We start from the raw sequence: 19,668 nt of genomic DNA, 5'->3' as shown, positions 1-19,668 counted from the left end.
TAAAAAAATAATGACGTGGCCGAATTATAATTGGCCACGTGTAAAAAATGATTTTGCAAAAAATGTTTGTTCAGAATTTTGAATTTTTATTATTAAAAAAATAATGACGTGGCCGAATTATAATTGGCCACGTGTAAAAAATGATTTTGCAAAAAATGTTTGTTCAGAATTTTGAATTTTTATTATTAAAAAAATAATGACGTGGCCGAATTATAATTGGCCACGTGTAAAAAATGATTTTGCAAAAAATGTTTGTTCAGAATTTTGAATTTTTATTATTAAAAAAATAATGACGTGGCCGAATTATAATTGGCCACGTGTAAAAAATGATTTTGCAAAAAATGTTTGTTCAGAATTTTGAATTTTTATTATTAAAAAAATAATGACGTGGCCGAATTATAATTGGCCACGTGTAAAAAATGGTTTTGCAAAACCACCGTTAAAAAATAATGGCATGAATGAGCCTTTTCTTAAACGGTAATGGCATAAATGAGCCAAACTTTTAACGGATGGCATAAATGAGCCTTTTCTGAAAGTTCGATGGCATATTTGAGCCTTTTCCCTTAAAAAAATGACATTATTCAACAACGAAGTCAGAAATTTCGTCAAGAATATTCAAGATTTAATGTTTACAAATAAAAAATAATTTTTGACTACTATACTTCGTATAATTTGTTATATTTAATATAATTTGTAAATAAAAGGTGTTCAACTGATCACCCCTTACTACATGACTACATAGAGCTACACCTAACTATTAGTACTATCTATTTATGTGATCTGTCAGTCATGAAGAGTATTTTATCGGGCTTTCATAATGGAATTTCACCTATCATATAATATTTTCCGCAAATTAGAAGAGAAAAAGTATCTTAATAAACAAAACTATAGTATTTGAAAAAATAAAATCTAGCCATTTAACAATCATCTAATGTTGGCTAAGTCGAGTCAATTATAAACTGTGTCAAATCAGCCCTAAAGCTAATGAATTTTCAATTAATCATTTATTCTTAGAAAATAAAATAAATAATTAAAGTAAAAAAAAAAAGGAAAAAGAAATATCTGGGTACTAGGGTTTTTGTCCAAAAGCCCAAGCACTATCACTGGTCTTGCTCCTCCTACCATTGAAATTTATGTCTCTCTTCCCTTTTTCACTATCAATTTGCCAAGAATTTTAGCTGATATTGGTTGAGCCACAACTGAAAGGTATTCTCTTGCTATAAAAATTGTATCTTTTTATTTTATGCTGAAACTTGGTGGAGAAAGATTAAATTTTTATTTCAAGTTTTGATTTTTAGCATACAAAACTGGTGTGTACACCAATTTTTTATGCTAAAAAAGCATTTGGGTGTATTTGTTTTTTGAAGAAGAGTCAAAAACTGGGTTAAAGGCAACTCCTTTGTAGCAAGAAGTGTTCTTGTGTGGGGTATTTAATTTGAAGTTTTCTTGGGTTTTTGTATTTTTTCTTTAGCTAATATATATAGTCTGTTAGTTTGTGAGAAGTTGAGATTGTTTCTGACCCCAAAAATCTATCTTGCTAATTTTTCTAATTTCTTTTTGATTGCTATTGTAGGCTCCGGTATTTTGTTTATCTGAAAGATATTTTATTCTCCTCTTACTTATTGCAGCAGCAGGTTTTGGCAATGGCTACATCTGCTTGGGACATTGCTGCAACAGAATTCTTTCAAGTATGATCATTACTGAAATTTTTTTCAAGAATATGTTGTGTCAATGATGTTGAGAAAACTGTTAACATTGATTTATTTTGTATTGCAGGGTTTACATAGACAAAAGCTAGCATTGCCTAGACATTCTAGTAAGCAGACAAATCTTTTGCTTTGGGGTACACTTCCAAGACAGAAACCTGTTGGGTATTCACATAAAAAATTGAGACTCAGGTCCCATATTCCGGCAAAGATTAGAGCTGTGGTTTCAGGGAATGTCAGTAGCTTGGTGGATGAAGATTCAGGCAAAGTTCAGGAGGCTGCTGAAAAGCTGATACATTTATACCGTGTTCCGTTTCTACAAGACAGTGCCACAGCTGAGCTTCTCAAGTTGGTTCAGACAAAGATCTCTAATCAAATAATTGGCTTGAAAACTGAACAATGCTTCAACATTGGACTCAAATCAGATCTTTCAAGTGATAAATTTTCTGTGCTTAAATGGCTTTTAGGAGAAACTTATGAACCTGAGAGCTTGGGAAGTGAGAGTTTCCTTGACAGAGAGCAGAGGGAACTTCCAGATGCATATATCATTGAAGTTGGTCCACGGTTATCTTTCACTACAGCGTGGTCTGCTAATGCAGTGTCGATTTGCCAAGCATGCGGGCTAACAGAGATAAACAGAATGGAGCGCTCTAGGAGGTACTTATTATATGTCAAGGGGTCACTTTTAGATAGTCAAATTAATGAGTTTGCTTCAATGGTTCATGATCGAATGACGGAGTGTATTTATGTTGAGAAGCTTACTTCTTTCAAGACAAGCATAGTTCCGGAGGAGGTTCGATATATACCAGTCATGGAAAAGGGTCGCAAGGCATTGGAAGAAATTAATGAGGAAATGGGCTTGGCCTTTGATGAGCAAGACTTACAGTACTACACCAAACTTTTCAGGGACGACATTAAGCGAAACCCGACGAATGTAGAACTATTTGATATTGCTCAATCTAATAGTGAACATAGTAGGCACTGGTTCTTTACAGGAAAGCTTGTTATAGATGGTCAACCTATGGATAAGACTCTTATGCAGATTGTCAAAAGCACTTTGCTTGCAAATCCAAACAATTCAGTTATTGGATTCAAAGATAATTCCAGTGCTATCAAGGGGTTTCCAGTGAAGCAATTGCGACCTATTCAGCCTGGTTCGACATGCCCTTTGGACACGGTTACTACTGACCTTGATGTCTTGTTTACAGCGGAAACGCATAATTTCCCTTGTGCTGTGGCACCTTATCCTGGTGCTGAGACAGGTGCAGGAGGCCGGATCCGGGATACCCATGCTACTGGAAGGGGTTCTTTTGTTGTTGCATCTACAGCTGGATATTGTGTTGGAAATCTTAACATTGAAGGGTCATATGCTCCCTGGGAAGATCCTTCTTTCACATACCCAGCAAACTTGGCATCACCATTACAGATTCTCATTGATGCTAGTAATGGAGCATCAGACTATGGGAATAAGTTTGGGGAGCCCTTGATCCAGGGTTATACTCGAACTTTTGGAATGAGACTACCAAGTGGTGAGAGGAGGGAATGGTTGAAGCCAATCATGTTTAGTGCTGGTATTGGGCAAATAGATCACCGTCACATAACAAAGGGAGAACCCGAGATTGGTATGTTGGTAGTTAAGATCGGGGGACCAGCATATCGTATTGGAATGGGAGGTGGTGCTGCATCCAGCATGGTCAGTGGACAGAATGATGCTGAGCTTGACTTCAATGCCGTGCAGCGTGGAGATGCTGAGATGGCACAAAAGTTATATCGGGTTGTCCGTGCTTGCATCGAAATGGGTGACAGCAACCCGATCATAAGCATTCATGATCAGGGTGCCGGTGGAAACTGTAATGTCGTGAAGGAGATAATACACCCACAGGGTGCCAAAATTGATATAAGGGCAATTGTAGTTGGCGATCACACAATGTCTGTTCTGGAAATTTGGGGTGCAGAATATCAGGAGCAAGATGCCATACTGGTGAAGCCTGAAAGCCGCGATCTTTTGCAAGCTATCTGTTCAAGGGAAAGACTTTCAATGGCTGTTATTGGAACAATTAATGGTGAGGGCCGTATTGTTCTGGTTGATAGTGTGGCAACTGAAAAATGCAAGTCTAGTGGACTGCCTCCTCCTCCACCTGCAGTGGATCTTGAGCTTGAGAAGGTGCTTGGTGATATGCCTAAAAAGACATTTGAATTCAATCGCATGAAAAATCTGCGTGAACCACTTGATATTGCTCCTGCAACAACAGTTTTAGATTCATTGAAGAGGGTCCTGAGGCTTCCTTCTGTTTGTTCGAAAAGATTCTTGACCACTAAAGTTGACAGGTGTGTCACTGGTCTTGTGGCACAGCAGCAAACTGTGGGTCCCTTGCAGATTACTCTTGCTGATGTGGCTGTCATAGCTCAAACTTATACAGACTTGACTGGAGGTGCATGCTCAATTGGAGAGCAGCCAATAAAAGGTCTCTTGGATTCAAAAGCAATGGCAAGGCTAGCTGTCGGAGAAGCACTCACAAATCTTGTTTGGGCGAAGGTTACATCTCTTTCTGATGTTAAAGCAAGTGGGAATTGGATGTATGCTGCAAAATTAGATGGTGAAGGAGCTGCAATGTATGATGCTGCTATTGCTCTTTTTGAAGCTATGATTGAACTTGGGATTGCAATTGATGGGGGGAAAGATAGTCTTTCCATGGCAGCCCACTCATCGGAGGAAGTTGTTAAAGCTCCAGGGAATCTAGTCATCAGTACCTATGTGACGTGCCCTGATATAACAAAGACAGTTACTCCAGACTTGAAGCTTGGAGATGATGGTGTGCTGCTTCATATTGACTTGGCCAGAGGAAAACGACGACTCGGTGGATCTGCTCTTGCCCAGGTGTTTGATCAAATTGGAGATGAAAGTCCTGATTTGGATGATGTCTCTTATCTTAAAACTGTTTTTAATGAGGTTCAGAACCTAATCTCTGATGAACTGATCTCTGCGGGTCATGATATCAGTGATGGGGGACTCATAGTGAATGCCCTTGAAATGGCATTTGCAGGGAACTGTGGCATTCGTTTGGATTTAACATCTTCTGGGAGCACTATACCCGAAACACTTTTTGCGGAGGAGCTTGGCCTTCTCATTGAAGTTAGCAAGAAAAACGTGGATTTAGTTCTGGAAAAGCTCCACCATGGTGATGTTTCTGCTGACATCATTGGTCAAGTTACTTCATCTCCGATAGTTGAATTGAAGGTTGATGGGGTTACACATTTGGATGAGGAAACTTCTGTTCTCAGGGATATGTGGGAAGAGACTAGCTTTCAACTGGAAAAGTTCCAAAGACTGGATTCATGTGTAGAATTAGAAAAAGAAGGGTTAAAAAATCGGCATGAACCATCCTGGAAACTATCTTTCACGCCAACATTTACTGATGATAAGTATATGACTGCCATTTCAAAGCCAAAGGTTGCAGTTATCCGGGAGGAAGGCAGCAATGGTGATAGAGAAATGTCTGCAGCTTTTTCTGCTGCTGGATTTGAACCATGGGATGTTGCAATGTCAGACCTTCTCAATGGAGTCATCACACTGGATGAATTTAGAGGAATTGTGTTTGTTGGAGGTTTTAGTTATGCTGATGTACTTGATTCTGCCAAAGGCTGGGGAGCGTCCATTCGCTTTAATCAGCCTCTTCTAAACCAATTTCAGGCATTTTATAACCGTCCGGACACTTTCAGCCTAGGAGTTTGCAATGGGTGCCAACTTATGGCTCTATTGGGTTGGGTGCCAGGGCCCCAAGTAGGAGGTGTTTTTGGTGCCGGAGGGGATCCATCACAGCCGAGGTTTATACATAATGAGTCTGGAAGGTTTGAATGTCGCTTCACGAATGTGACAATAGAAGAAACACCAGCCATAATGTTCAAAGGTATGGAAGGTAGTACATTAGGTGTTTGGGCTGCTCATGGTGAAGGAAGAGCTTATTTCCCTGATGATAGTATTTTCAATCATATTCTTGGCTCCAACTTGGCGCCAGTGAAGTATTGCGATGATGATGGCACACCAACCGAAGTATATCCTTTCAATCCTAATGGTTCTCCTTTGGGTGTAGCTGCAATTTGTTCTCCAGATGGTAGACATCTCGCAATGATGCCTCATCCAGAACGCTGTTTCTTGATGTGGCAGTACCCATGGTATCCTAAAAATTGGGATGTGGAGAAGAAAGGCCCAAGCCCCTGGTTGCGCATGTTTCAAAATGCCAGAGAATGGTGCTCATAAGGTATAACTCCTTAACTAACTTTATTATAATCAAACCCTTTCTCTCATCTAGCTATGCATGTTGGAACATATATTCATGCTCTTATCAAATGTGCAGATCTTCCAAAAATCCCAAAGGCGTGATATTTGTGTTTAACAAACAACATAGAAGCACTGAAGGTGCAGAGATTGAGCTTTTTGCAATTTGGTTGCAGATACGATGGGACAAACTAATGAGTTTTTCGACATTCTTATCGTGCCTTTTAGCGTTTTTAAGAATATATTTGGTTCTCGTTCTGGTTCTAATGCCAAGTATTTTGATGAATCAAATGCGTAACTGAAACTATAAGCACAGTTCCTTAGACAATTCTGCTGTCTTTTTGACTTGTTTGGGAAATCTATATAGCATCAATATCACATGGCACCATTGACACTATTTATTATGGTTCACCTATCAAAATTTACCCATCTTTTTAATATGCAGAGACTCACTCAATTTTAATCACTTATTTTTATCCTTTGGTCTCAAGATTAAGTGCACTTGTCCTTCACAAATTGGCGATTGATTGAATAATTTAGAACCTACCAATATATAGCTCAACGTGATTTTTTTTTTTCGAGTTTACGATACAACTACCCTCACAACTTTTCTGGACAACCGTATTACAGTGTAATATGTCAATTTCCTGCCTTAATCAGTTGTTCCCTTGCAAATGCTACTGCATATATAAGTCAATTTTCCTGTCTTAATCTATAGCTGCAAACATTACTTGTTCCAATACACCAAAAGACTTTATTTTGAGAAATTATTTCTTTACTAGTGATATATTTTTGCCATGGTATTCCCTGCTTTATTGGCCCAATTGAGCTAAAGAAAAAAACAATCTCTGTTTTGCCACCCATACATTATCACATGTTACATACCAGAAAATGTGTCTTACATACCCGATACCCACACCTACCACTCTACCCTTCCTCATTCATCACTTTAAACCATATATAGCTGAAAAAAGCTTGCATATTGGAATCGCGTAGGCTATTATTTAAGTGTAAATATTTTTTTTTACTATCAGGTCACCTAAAGATATCTATATAAGTATGTCTCCTCAAAATGTGGGATGTAAAATCTTGACAATAAGATGTATTTACGTGTTACAACAAATAAATGTAACCTGATAGTGAAAAAACTATTTACACTATCCGTCCGTATACGTAACTTAAACTCTTTTGCTAAAGCTATAAAACAATGAAATTAGGACTAGAATGATCACAAAGTCAATAACTGTTTAGTGTAACTGAAAAATGAGAAGCAAACAGAGTCCTCCTCTCTTCCTTTTCCTTTTCCCACTTTTCTTGATCTTTGTTGCATTATCATCTCAAGTTTCTTCTTTTACTACTGATTTTCCAATGCTAGATAGACCAACTGAGCCTCTTTCAGAAGAAAGAGTGTTCCAACTCTTTCAAGAATGGAAACAGAAGCATGGGAAAGTTTACAAGAAAGAGAAAGAGGAAGAAGTGAAGTTGGAGAATTTTAAAAGGAATGTGAAGTATATAGTGGAAAAGAACTCCAAGAGGAAATCAGATTCAGACTATTTGGTTGGTTTGACAAAATTTGCTGATATGAGCAATGAAGAGTTTAGACAAGTTCATACTTCCAAGATTACGATGCCCTTTAACAAGAGAAAGACTATTCAGATGAAGAAAGTCGGAAAAAAACCAACTCCATTTTCTTGTGATGCTCCTCCTTCAATGGACTGGAGGAAACATGGAGCTGTCACTAAGGTCAAGGACCAAGGAGAATGTGGTAACTTTACACTTGTCTTCTCTTACCATTGTCAGTTCATGTTGCTATAGCTTGTTTTTAGTAGATTTTTTTGGAACGGATAAAAAGGAAAGTAAGACGGATAGATTGAAACGGTGGGGGTACTTATTTAATCTTTAAGTATGACTCTCCTCTGTAGATGATTGCTTGATGTTGTATTTAGGCATATTTCATTGTGTTTTTATATATTTATAGTATTGGTTTACACTAAATACATGTTTTACTTCTAGGTAGCTTGTTGTCTTTGCATCAAGCACTAAGAAATCCAAATAAAAGAAATTAAATGAGTTGAATCTGCAAATTGGTCTAAATTACAGTCTTACTACTTTTTGTTGGCTCAAATTACAAGTCAATAGTACTAAAAGGTCCGAAACTCTATCACTAATGGAGCAATAAGATGGCATATGCACTTGTGTACATCATTAGAGTAATATATTTGATCTAAGCAAAACTTTTGCAGGAGCTTGTTGGGCATTCTCGGCGTCTGGAGCAATGGAGGGAATAAATGCAATAGTTGCTGGTGAACTTATTAGCCTTTCTGAACAAGAACTTATTGATTGTGATACTTCACATAATAGTGGCTGTAAAGGTGGACTTATGGACCCTGCTTTTGAATGGGTGATAAACAACAGCGGCATTGATTCAGCAGCTGATTATCCATACACTGCCCATTCTCAAGGTCATTGCAATTACAGCAAGGCATGTGATGATCAATTTCACATCCAAGTCTTCTATCCAGTTTCCAAATATTTTTCCCTTTTTCAAAACTTGATCATTCTTCAAATATTTTCCTCAATAGGTGAACCATAAGGTTGTAACAATTGATGGATACCGAGATGTTCCAAAGGAGGAAAGTGCCCTTCTTTGTGCTGCTGCTCAACAACCTGTTAGTGTGGCCATTGACGGAAGCAGCCCTGATTTTCAACTATACCAAGGGGTAACTATTTTCTATTATTCCATATTCACATGTCAGTAATCCCAAAAATGATGTGATTTTTTGTTTCTATTCTGTTTTGGTGTCAATTCAGGGAATCTATGATGGAGAATGCTCTGATGATCCAAATAACGTATCCCACGGAGTACTAATAGTTGGATATGGTTCTGATGGACATGATGACTATTGGATTATCAAGAACTCATGGGGTACAGAGTGGGGAATGGAAGGGTATGGATATATAAGAAGGAACACTAATTTGCCATATGGGATTTGTGCCATTAATTCATTGGCTTCATATCCAACGAAAGAATCATCACCATCTCCTTATCCGTCTCCAGCCATTCCACCACCTCCCCCGCCTACTCCAAAACCAAGTGAATGTGGAGATTTCAGTTACTGTCCAGGAGACCAAACATGTTGTTGTGAGTTAGAGTTCTCTGGCATGTGCTTAGAGCAGGGCTGCTGCCCCTATGAGAACGGTGTTTGTTGTGATGGATCAAACTATTGCTGCCCAGCGGACTATCCCATTTGTGATGTTTATGCTGGTCTCTGCCTCAAGGTATGACTTCTCCTGTAACAATTTCTTAAGGAAAAAAAAATCCAACATTTGGTTTTCAAATGGTTTCTGAGTAATTTGAAGCTACATAAATGAGAGATATGTATGATGCAAGGGAATTTGATGTTACAACTCTTAAGCTAGATCACTCTTAAGATTCTCATTAAATCCATGTTGAGTCACATAATAAAGTTTTACACCAAATTATTGCGATTTGCGGCAGTTGGAGGTACCATGCTAAATAGATTAGATTTGTCATCATCAACAAGGTACTAGGAGTAATCTTTACAGACTAAAAGCAAGGCAAAAGGGTTTGAAAGATATTTAAGGTTGCAAAATTTTGCTCAATTATTAGATACCATCAGAAAATAGTACAATGCCTAAAATAACTCACTTTGGATAAATCAAAGAGTAAATAATTTTCGCTTTGCTTTAAACATCCTGAAATCAACCGGTCCAACTAATCGCTTATCGCTTCCTACACCAAATATATCAGAGCAAAACGCTTTCTACCAAAGATTAAATATTCAATGTGATAGAAAAAGGTCCCAAATAATACAGATAGAACAAATCTTTAGAAATTTAAATAAATTATGATTTGTTTGATTATTTCTTTCCTTTTTTTTGCAGGATCATGGAGACAAAATTGGAGTGGAAGCAAGGAAGAGAAAAATGGCCAAGTACAAGTTACCATGGAGAACTAACACTGAAGCAATAGAGGAGATGAGCCAAACTCTGAAATGGAAGAGAAATCATGTTGCTGCAATGCGTTGAAACCAACATTTCTTAATAAAAAACACTAGACTTTCGAGAATCTTAGTATCTCAGTTGGTTGACTCTTTGAATTTACCACCTTATTAGCCCATTTCCCCTTCCCCACATTTTTCTTTTAAAAAACAATCCCAGTGTGTATAATATGTCAAGGTTATCTTTCGGATCTTTGTAATTTTAAACATATCGTGTTGTGTTTTAAGGCATGTATAAACAATTTTTTTGTATTTAAGTATATTTTTGCTCCATCTCCCTAGTTACAAAAATTTCATCTGTTATACTCGAACACATGTCAAGCTCATAATCAAATAACTCGCCCCCAATTTTAAATTCGGTAATACTTGGCTCTCTTTTTTAGGTCAGGAAGTGCTGGGCAAATTCGTTATAAGGCGCAGTACAATTCCGAAGATAATAATATATTTGAATGGCAAGTTTAAGTAGAGGAAGAACAATCATCCAGCAAAATCTGAAGATAACACAGTTAGGGAAAAGGGGACAAATAGATGAAGCCATCAGAGTGTTCAACAGAATCACACACCCTAATACTGTCACCTACAATTCTATGATTTCTGCATATGCCAAGAATGGTAGAATCATCCATGCACGCAAGCTGTTCGACAAAATGTTGTTTAAAAATTTAATCTCTTGGAATACAATGATTAATGGGTATTTGCTTAATGGTCAAGTTGAGAAAGCATGTGAACTGTTCGATAAAATGCCTCAGAGAGACCATTTTACTTATGCATTGATGATAACTTGTTACGCGCGCAGTGGGGAGCTTGAAAAGGCTAGAGATGTGTTTGAGTTGCTTCCTGATAAAAGTAATATAGCTTGCTGGAATGCAATGATTACAGGGTATGCAAAAGCTGGAAGGTTAGATGATGCTAGGAAAATGTTTGATGGTATGCCGGCTAAGAATTTAGTTTCATGGAATTCGATGCTTTTGGGATATACCCAGAATGGGGAAATGCAATTTGGATTGAAATTTTTTGAGGATATTGAAGAGAAGGACGTCATTTCTTGGAATTTATTATTGGGTGGGTTTATTGAGGTTGGGGATTTGGATTCTGCTAAAGAGGTTTTTGCTAAGATTCCTAGTCCAAATGTTGTTTCATGGGTGACAATGCTGAGTGGATTTGCACGATATGGGATGATATTGGAGGCTGAAATGATTTTTGACCAAATACCGGAGAAAAATGAGGTTACTTGGAATGCCATGTTAGCTGCATATGTCCAGAATGGAAAAATTGACATGGCTGCTTCATTATTTAATAGAATGTCTCAGAGAAGTGCCGTGGCTTATACAACAATGATTGATGGTTATTGTCGTGCTGGAAAGCTAAAAGAAGCAAGGGATTTGTTGGATCAAATGCCATACAGAAATGTTGGTGCACGAACAGCAATGATTTCAGGGTACATCCAAAACAACATGATGGATAAAGCTCGTTGGGTATTTGATCGAACTGCTACTCGTGATGTTGTTTGTTGGAATACAATGATTGTAGGCTATGCTCAATGTGGACGGATTGATGAAGCTTTTGGTCTGTTTGAAAAGATGGAACCAAAGAGCATAGTTGTTTGGAATACAATGATAGCAGGTTATGCTCAAGTGGGACAAATGGAAAAAGCACTTGAGATCTTTGAGAATATGGGGGAAAGAAATGTAATTTCTTGGAATTCTCTAATTTCAGGTTATACCCAAAATGGTTTTTATGTAGATGCACTTAAATATTTCATCACGATGACACGTGATGGCAAGAAACCAGATCATTCTACGTTTGCTTCAACATTAAGTTCCTGTTCCAATCTTGCAGCTGAGCATATCGGCAAGCAACTTCATCAAGCGGCTATAAAAACCGGTTATGTGAAAAATTTATCAGTTTGTAATGCTTTAATCATTATGTATGCGAAGTGTGGAAAGATCTTTGATGCAGAAAAAATGTTTGAAGATGTTGACAATGCTGATGTTATATCCTGGAATTCCTTGCTTGCTGGCTATGCTTTAAATGGATATGGGCAGGAGGCTGTCAAACTTTTTCAAGAAATGGAAGATAAAGAAGTCGTTCCTGATGAACTCACATTTGTTAGTGTTTTATCTGCATGTAAGCATGCTGGCTTGAGTGATGCTGGTGCAAATTTGTTTGAGCACATGACCAGAAAGTATTCTATTACTCCTTCATGTGAACGTTATGCTTGCATGGTTGACTTACTTGGGCGAGCAGGGAGGTTAGAAGAAGCTTTCCTTCTAATAAAGGATATGAAAAAAAATGTCACTGTAGAAATGTGGGGTGCCCTATTTGGGGCTTGTCGCATGCATAACAATATAAAGATTGCTGGCTGTGCTATTGAGAAGCTTCTTGAACTTGAACCTCATACATCGACAAATCTGGTTGTCTTATCAAACATGTATGCTGAGCTAGGAAGATGGGGTGATGTGGAGAGAGTTCGGGAAACAATAAAAAAGAGTGGAGCAGGCAGACTACCAGGATGCAGCTGGGTTGAGGATAGGAATCAGTTGCTTGTTTTTCTTTGTGGTGATACTTCAGTGCAGTCAGTGGAGAACTTTAACATGCTGTTCACTTTAACTGCTCAGATGATGGATATGGGCCATATGCCTGCGATGACATCATTTTGTCTTGACTCAGATAATTGAGCCATAAGCATGTATGTTAAAGCGCCAAACATGCATTCACAAAATCACTTCTGGTTTAGGGCTGCAAGGTGGCTTTGCAGGACTGTATGGCAGATGAGAAAATCACTCCAATGTCTGGAAAATCCTTTGCATCTGCAACAGAACGCATATAGAGCTGGAATGGAATTCTGCAAGATGTAACCAGAAGAGTGAATTAAAAACTTGCTTATGAGGTAACTGCTGTTGTCTGGATATTAGTGTAGATCTTTGCAGTGATTATGTGTTAAAGCAGCTCATGACCGTGAATGGTACATTGGTATTGCCAGGTAGGTGAATCCAAGTTTGCCCTTATATAATGTGCGTATAACACTACTTGTAGAATCTACTGTCTTATCATCAATACTTTTCTTCTATCCTTGTAGTATCTCCTATCTTCTTCATTTTTCCTGATCTTAGAGAACATTAAAATTGCACATAAGTATTTCTTACCGTCTCTCCTTTTGCACTTCCATAACAATTCGTGCATTGTAGGATTATGTCAACATAATGGACTTTGTTCTGTTGAAGGACTTTCTGATTTGACTGGAAGATTGTGAACTTATTAGCCTTTCTGCTCAAGAACTTATTGATTGTGATAATTCAATACAATAATGACCGTGATCAAGGTGGCCTTATGAACCCTGCTTTTGAATGGGTGATCAACGCTGGCACCATTGATTCAGCTTCTGTATCTAAACACTGCTTCTCAAGGCAGTTGCAATTACAACAAGGCATGTGATGACCATGTCTTCTATCCATTTTTCAAATATTTTCCTTTAATAACGTGGTCATTGTTCAAATATCTTCCTCAACAGGTGAACCACCACAAGGTTGTAACAATTGATTGATACCAAGAAGTTGCAGAAGAGGAAAGTGCCCTTATTTGTGTTGTTGCTCTAAAACTTGGTAGTGTGGACATCAACGGGAGCATCCTTGATTTTCAACTATATAGCTGTTGCAGAAGAGGAACGTCCCCTTCTTTAGCATCTGGTAGTGAAGGTAATTTATGATCTATACTTTAAAACTTTTTCGTTTTTCTTTTTCTGAACTTAGAGATGGTTTCAATAACAATTTTGGTTTTGTAGAAATAGTAAATGTATAAGCTAAAAGATGAAAAAAAAAATAGATATAGGAAAGTACATATGTTATGTCCACAATATTACGTACTTTAATAATTCTTCTTCTTTTTATAATTTTTAGTGACAAAATGATAGTAATAACTCACTAACTGACATTTCAAACTTTGTTTCATAGTAGACAAGTTCAAACCTAAAGATAATCAAGATACCAATGCAAGTATATAATTAGAGCATCTTTTGTTTGTTCTACTAATTATTAATGAAAACGGAGAGCACTATCCACAACATATCAATAAGCCAAAGACTGAAATGGATCATAAAGCTTGTTGATTTATCGTAATTTATTTTTTTGTTTGAAGACAAATCGATCCCTCTTTTTCGTTTTCTCATACTAATCCATAAAACTAAAATCATGGACTTTATATGAGAAAACGAAAAAAGGGACCGATTACTCTTCAAACAAAATACAACAAGCCTACAAGCTTTATAATTGATTTTAGTCTTTAGCTTACTGATATATTATGGATAATGTTCTCCATTTTTATTAATAACTAGTAGGACAAATAAAAATATGTTTTAATCATACACTTGCTTTATTCTATATCTTAATTATCTTTAGGTTTGAACTTGTCTATTGTTGTGCAATAAAGCTTGAAATGTTATTACCATCAAAATATCATGTTGTCATAACTTGAAAAGAAGAAGAAATACTAAAGTATGTAATATTGTGGACATAAATTTATTAGCTTATAAATTTACCATACAATCTAGAAATTAAAATCACTTAAGTTTAGAAAGAGAAAATGAGTAACATTCATTTTACATGACTTAGCTTTCGGTCAGGATGCTAAAGAAGGGCAATTTCCTTTTATTGATGCAATGCATTGAAAGAATCATTTCTTAACCACAAAAACAAGGAAAAAGACATAAATACCCCTCAAACTTGTCACTTGTACTTTGTGTTGCCTATTATCACTTTAATCTTTTGAAGTAGAATAAATATCTTTGTGTGATGATGCAACACAAAAAACATGCTTACTCTTATGGAGGACAGGCCATAAACTAGTTAAAATTACTACTCTCTGTTTCACTTTATATGTCATAACTTGAACGGTCACAAATTTATTACTATTTTGTAATTTAAATTTGTTGCAGTAACTAAATTATGTTTCCTTCTTAATACTGCGTTAGTTGAGAGAGAGATTAACTGTGTTTGCTGCTATAAGTAAAATTGCTTTACTACGTTTTAAATAGGCTAATACATAATTCTTACACCAAATATTTCTCAAACTGCATAAAATCCAGAAAGGATAGTATGCTATTCATTTCTAGTGGTAATGGGCCCCAAAAAACTGGCACCACTAAACTTACAAATACTACAAAATTCCAAATTGGGGTCCAGTGAATTATATTTCAGTAAATTCATATATCAATATTGGAATTTAGACAGAAGATTGATGATTTTATCAGCTTGGCTTAATATCCTATCGAGTTTCTGATAATTGGATAATAAGGGGTGGATGAGAAATGTTTTGGAGTAAAGATAAAAAAAACATCTATCACAGTCTCTTAGAAATAAATATCCAATAAACTAATTAGTATCTTTACTACAGGATAAAGTTTTAGGAGCAAGTGCACTGAAAATATCACTCACTAGCCTTTTAAAAAATATCGTTACATTATTGTTCAATCAAATAATTAACAGATAAAAGTTTGTAGGCTTGTTCCTCTTCCTAACTTATTCATGACCATAAGGGTCATCTTTTCAAAAGCTATATATAACAGAAGAATCTCAAAGTCATTTATTGGATTGTGTTACTAAAATAAAATATGGGAAATACACAAAAATTCCACCTTTTTCTTCTTCTTAGTTTCCCACTTTTCTTGATCTTAGCAGCATTATCATCTCAAATTTCTGCTTTTACTACTGATTTTCCAGAATTAATAGACAAGCCGCAAGAGTTGCTTTCAGAAGAAAGAGTTTTCCAACTTTTCCAAGAATGGAAACAGAAGCATGGGAAAATTTACAAGAATGAGAAAGAGGAAGAAATGAGGTTGGAGAATTTTAAAAGGAATGTGAAGTATATAGTGGACAAGAACTCAAAGAGGAGGTCAGAATCAGACCATTTAGTTGGTTTGAACAATTTTGCTGATATGAGCAATGAAGAGTTTAGCCAAGTCCATACTTCAAAGATTAAGATGCCTTTCAACCAGCAGAACAAGACCGTTATTTCTGCAAATTCTTGTGTTGCTCCTCCTTCTAAGGATTGGAGGAAACATGGGGTTGTCACTGAGGTTAAGAACCAAGGAGCATGTGGTAAGCTGTGCTAATCTCTTCTGCATATTAAATTCAGTCTTTCACAATTCTCGATTTTTAGCGTATAATGGTTTAAGGCATATCATGGACATTTACTTGTAATTACCTTATAAGTGACATATCATTGTGTAAAGATCTTTTACGGTGTCACTGCATACAACTTAAACTCGATATTATACATGGAAGTCTTGTTTTGAACAAAAGAGAGGCACAACAGTAGCATCAGTTAGTTCATAGATCTTTAGTTCCCAATTTGTTGATGCCTATTTAATGGGAAAGAATGAGTAAAAGTCAGGAGTACAACCTTCAATTTTTTGCTACTTCACTTCCATTATAAGCACTTTGTTGATCTAGTGATTACCTAGTAGAAGGATGGTATAGTACCAAAGCTTCCGAGAGTACTCCCAAATTAGGCAGCTGAACCAATGATGTCTTGGGATATCAGTGAGCCTGAAAATATGCGCCTTCTGCAAATATCTTTGATTCTCTGCATTACAAATGCAGGATGTTGTTGGGCATTTTCTGCATGTGGAGCTATAGAAGGAATAAATGCATTAGTCACTGGTGAACTTATTAGCCTTTCAACTCAAGAACTTGTCAACTGTGACACCGCCAATAAAGGGTGTGAAGGTGGACTTATGGACCCTGCTTTTAAATTTGTGATCAACAATAGGGGCATTGATTCAGCAGCTGATTATCCATACACCGAATCTCGAGGCACTTGCAGTTACAACAAGGCATGTGATGGCTGCAATTTCCTATACATCTTTGTTTCTTTTAGCTTTTTCATTTTTAGGAGAAAATGTTGATCATTTTTGCTCAACAGTTGAACAAGAAGGCTGTAACAATTGATGGATACCAAGATGTTGCACAAGAAGAAGGTGCCCTACTTTGTGCTGTTGCTAGACAACCCGTTAGTGTAGGCATAGATGGAAAAGGCCTTGATTTTCAGCTATATGCAGGGGTAACTCATATATATTGTGTCATTCTTATTGTTACTTCTGTCTTCTTTCAACAATCCCAATATTAAGCTCTTGGCCTTTCTCTGTTTTTGGGGTTTAATGCAGGGAATCTATGATGGAGAATGCTCTAGTAATCCAGATGACTTATCTCATGCAGTACTAATTGTAGGATACGGTTCTGAAGGAGGAGTTGACTATTGGATTATCAAGAATTCATGGGGAAAGTTTTGGGGTATGGAGGGATATGCATATATAAAAAGGAATACTAGTTTGCCATATGGGATATGTGCTATTAATTCATTGGCTTCTTATCCCATGAAAGAATCGTCTTCCACTCCACCATCCCCTCTGGTTCCTCCACCACCTTCTCCAAAACCAAATATATGCGAAGACGGCTTATTTTACTGTCCAGAAGGTCAAACATGCTGCTGCGGCTTAGATTTCTTTGGCAAGTGCTTAGTTCACGGATGCTGTCCTATTGAAAATGGTGTTTGCTGTGAGAATTCAAGATTATGCTGCCCTCAAGACTTCCCATATTGTGATGTTTTACAAGGCCTCTGCCACAAGGTATGACTTAAATCTTCAATAGCTTCTTCATACCACCGAGACTTATAGTCTAGTGGTACTCGTGAGGTCTTTCACACATACACTTGATAGGTGTGAGTCAAATTCTCACACCCCTGTGCCTTCCTCTTTCTCCTAATGTAATAAGATAAAGTTTTGTTTCCCTTTTTGCAGGATTATGGAGACAAAATTGGAGTTGCTGCAAGGAAGAGAACAATAGCCAAGCTCAAGCTACCATGGAGTAGTGGTACTAAGGGAATAGAAGAAATGGACCAAACTTTCCAATGGAAGAGGAATCAGTTTGCTGTGATGCGCTGAAACAACTTATCTAAGTTATTATAACTTTTATCATCCCAATTGGCAACTCTTAGTGTTAATCTGGTTCTTGTTGTCAAGTAAATATTGTATAAAAATATATAAAAGAAAAATGTAAAAACAACCTTTGGTTATCTATGTATAATAATTTATGAATCACAATTGCATTCACATTACTTTTAAAAAAATCTCTAATCTCATCTTTTCTTCTTTTTCATGATTGTAACTTTTCCCATGCTTCTGTTTCCAATCCTGGAAAAGTTTGAAAATCTATTGCATCTGGAAAAAAAACTCATTTGGACTATCAAATAGGAAATCACTCATAAAACAAGAAAACTTGACATGAATTGTGAGGGTTTGATTCTCTACCTTGTAATCTCCTCCCCGTTTTAAAAAAAATAGACATGATAAGGCATCTATGATATTTCTGTGTGTGTGGATTTCCCATTTTATTTGGAATAAAACAATTTGAGATATTTCTGTTGCTAATCTTACATTGTTATATAAATAGTTTAATTAGGAGAAGATGAGCCTTTTTTATTTTACCAATCAGTCAAACATTGTATAAGCAAGAGAGAGCAGCACTGGTAGTTTAAAACCAAAATCTGTTCCCAAATTAGCTCAACTCAAAATAAATGAGAAAATAAGAAGAAATGAGGTAGCAAGAGGAGGATCGGTAATCTAGATTTTTAAATGATGAAACTGATTTTAAAAATAAGTACTTACGTATTTTTATATGAGTATTGAAATTGATAATAAACGGTTGGTAAAAGAATGTTGATAAGCAATTTTCATATCATAAGCAATTTTGGTCTACTAAAAACAAAATAAACCAAAAACTACTTTTAAACTAGTTTAATCAATTTATAAGTTTATCAAAAACACAACCTTATTACAAAAGTTCTTTCATCCTATCTCATCCCACAAACCAAATATGAAAGACTTTAGAAATGGATTGATAGAAAGATGGACTAAGGGGCCGTTTGTTACTGTATAAGAGACATCTTATTCATGTATAAAAAGTTGCATTAGCTTTACTGTGTTTGGTAGAAGTTTTGTATTAGGTATAAAAGTCAACATAACTTATACCATGTTTGGTTGGTAAGAATTTACATGTTGTATAAAAGTTATTCATGTATTAATTTATACGGTGTTTGGTTGCATTTTTTGTAGTCCTACATAATTAATACCAACATAACTTATGAGGGAATCTATGTATAAAGTTATGCAGGGTAGAAGGTGGAATAAGTTATGTGGGTATTAGTTATACACAGTGGCGTAGCTAGAAATTTCACGAAGGGTGTCCAAGAATTATATAAGCAAATTTTTTTTTGATAAATGGACGCACTAAAAAATTCAAAATCGAACTATGTACTATTAATATTTTTTTATGAATAAATGTTCTAAAATTTTAAAAATCAAATCGCATGATATGTAGTTTAATTATTTTTAAGTTTCAAACTTACACTAATCTCTAGTGACGACAAAAATATCGAGACACGAAAAATTGAAGTAGAAACAAATGAGGTCTTCTTTTGTTTGCTTTTAACAGCGTTGTACAAATATTAGAATTTTATTTCAAACTTTAATGAAAAGAAATAAAAAATCAACTTCATTGAAAATTCAATAAGCTATATTAGATTTTAAAATTATAGATTTATAAGAAATTTACTAACTATTATCTTAGATAATTAAAGGAATAAGGAAATATGAGCTCTTTAAAAAATGACT

The 19,668-nt window shown here is 36.1% G+C and overlaps 4 protein-coding genes across 9 annotated transcripts; all 4 read left to right on the top strand.

Annotated features, from left to right (window-relative positions):
- Positions 1-1,043: 1,043 nt before the first annotated feature.
- On the top strand, positions 1,044-6,379 carry LOC102587455 (probable phosphoribosylformylglycinamidine synthase, chloroplastic/mitochondrial). Of its 2 annotated transcripts, none has more exons than XM_006362337.2 (4): positions 1,044-1,206; positions 1,632-1,688; positions 1,777-5,965; positions 6,062-6,379. In XM_006362337.2, exons 2-3 carry the CDS (start codon positions 1,644-1,646, stop codon positions 5,962-5,964), a joined length of 4,233 nt encoding a protein of 1,410 aa, XP_006362399.1. In that variant the 5' UTR covers positions 1,044-1,206; positions 1,632-1,643; the 3' UTR covers position 5,965; positions 6,062-6,379. The 2 variants fall into 2 exon arrangements, with proteins under 2 accessions (XP_006362399.1, XP_006362398.1); XM_006362336.2 differs by having other exon boundaries at positions 1,629-1,688.
- A 118-nt stretch (positions 6,380-6,497) lies between these two features.
- Positions 6,498-10,264, top strand: LOC102587126 (low-temperature-induced cysteine proteinase-like). The gene is made up of 5 exons (XM_006362335.2): positions 6,498-7,747; positions 8,226-8,464; positions 8,565-8,702; positions 8,794-9,261; positions 9,889-10,264. The coding sequence occupies exons 1-5, from the start codon at positions 7,246-7,248 to the stop codon at positions 10,030-10,032; spliced, it is 1,491 nt and encodes a 496-aa protein (XP_006362397.1). The 5' UTR covers positions 6,498-7,245; the 3' UTR covers positions 10,033-10,264.
- Positions 10,265-10,368: 104 nt separating this feature from the next.
- On the top strand, positions 10,369-13,426 carry LOC102585894 (pentatricopeptide repeat-containing protein At4g02750-like). 4 transcript variants are annotated; one of them, XM_015302964.1, is made up of 2 exons: positions 10,369-12,894; positions 13,229-13,426. In XM_015302964.1, the coding sequence occupies exon 1, from the start codon at positions 10,454-10,456 to the stop codon at positions 12,680-12,682; it is 2,229 nt and encodes a 742-aa protein (XP_015158450.1). In that variant the 5' UTR covers positions 10,369-10,453; the 3' UTR covers positions 12,683-12,894; positions 13,229-13,426. The 4 variants fall into 4 exon arrangements, with proteins under 4 accessions (XP_015158450.1, XP_015158449.1, XP_015158448.1 ...); XM_015302963.1 differs by having other exon boundaries at positions 13,193-13,426; XM_015302962.1 differs by having other exon boundaries at positions 10,369-12,987.
- An 89-nt stretch (positions 13,427-13,515) lies between these two features.
- LOC102601679 (zingipain-2-like) lies at positions 13,516-18,113 on the top strand. 2 transcript variants are annotated; one of them, XM_015302966.1, is made up of 6 exons: positions 13,516-13,699; positions 15,719-16,096; positions 16,601-16,833; positions 16,923-17,060; positions 17,164-17,625; positions 17,797-18,113. In XM_015302966.1, exons 2-6 carry the CDS (start codon positions 15,829-15,831, stop codon positions 17,938-17,940), a joined length of 1,245 nt encoding a protein of 414 aa, XP_015158452.1. In that variant the 5' UTR covers positions 13,516-13,699; positions 15,719-15,828; the 3' UTR covers positions 17,941-18,113. The 2 variants fall into 2 exon arrangements, with proteins under 2 accessions (XP_015158452.1, XP_015158451.1); XM_015302965.1 differs by lacking the exon at positions 13,516-13,699 and having other exon boundaries at positions 15,528-16,096.
- The last annotated feature ends 1,555 nt before the right edge of the window (positions 18,114-19,668 follow it).

This window comes from Solanum tuberosum, unplaced genomic scaffold, assembly GCF_000226075.1.
Source record: "Solanum tuberosum cultivar DM 1-3 516 R44 unplaced genomic scaffold, SolTub_3.0 scf00386, whole genome shotgun sequence".
Taxonomy (NCBI): domain Eukaryota; kingdom Viridiplantae; phylum Streptophyta; class Magnoliopsida; order Solanales; family Solanaceae; genus Solanum; species Solanum tuberosum.
Note: the sequence above shows the minus strand (reverse complement) of the source record. Positions and strands in the feature narration are given on the sequence as shown.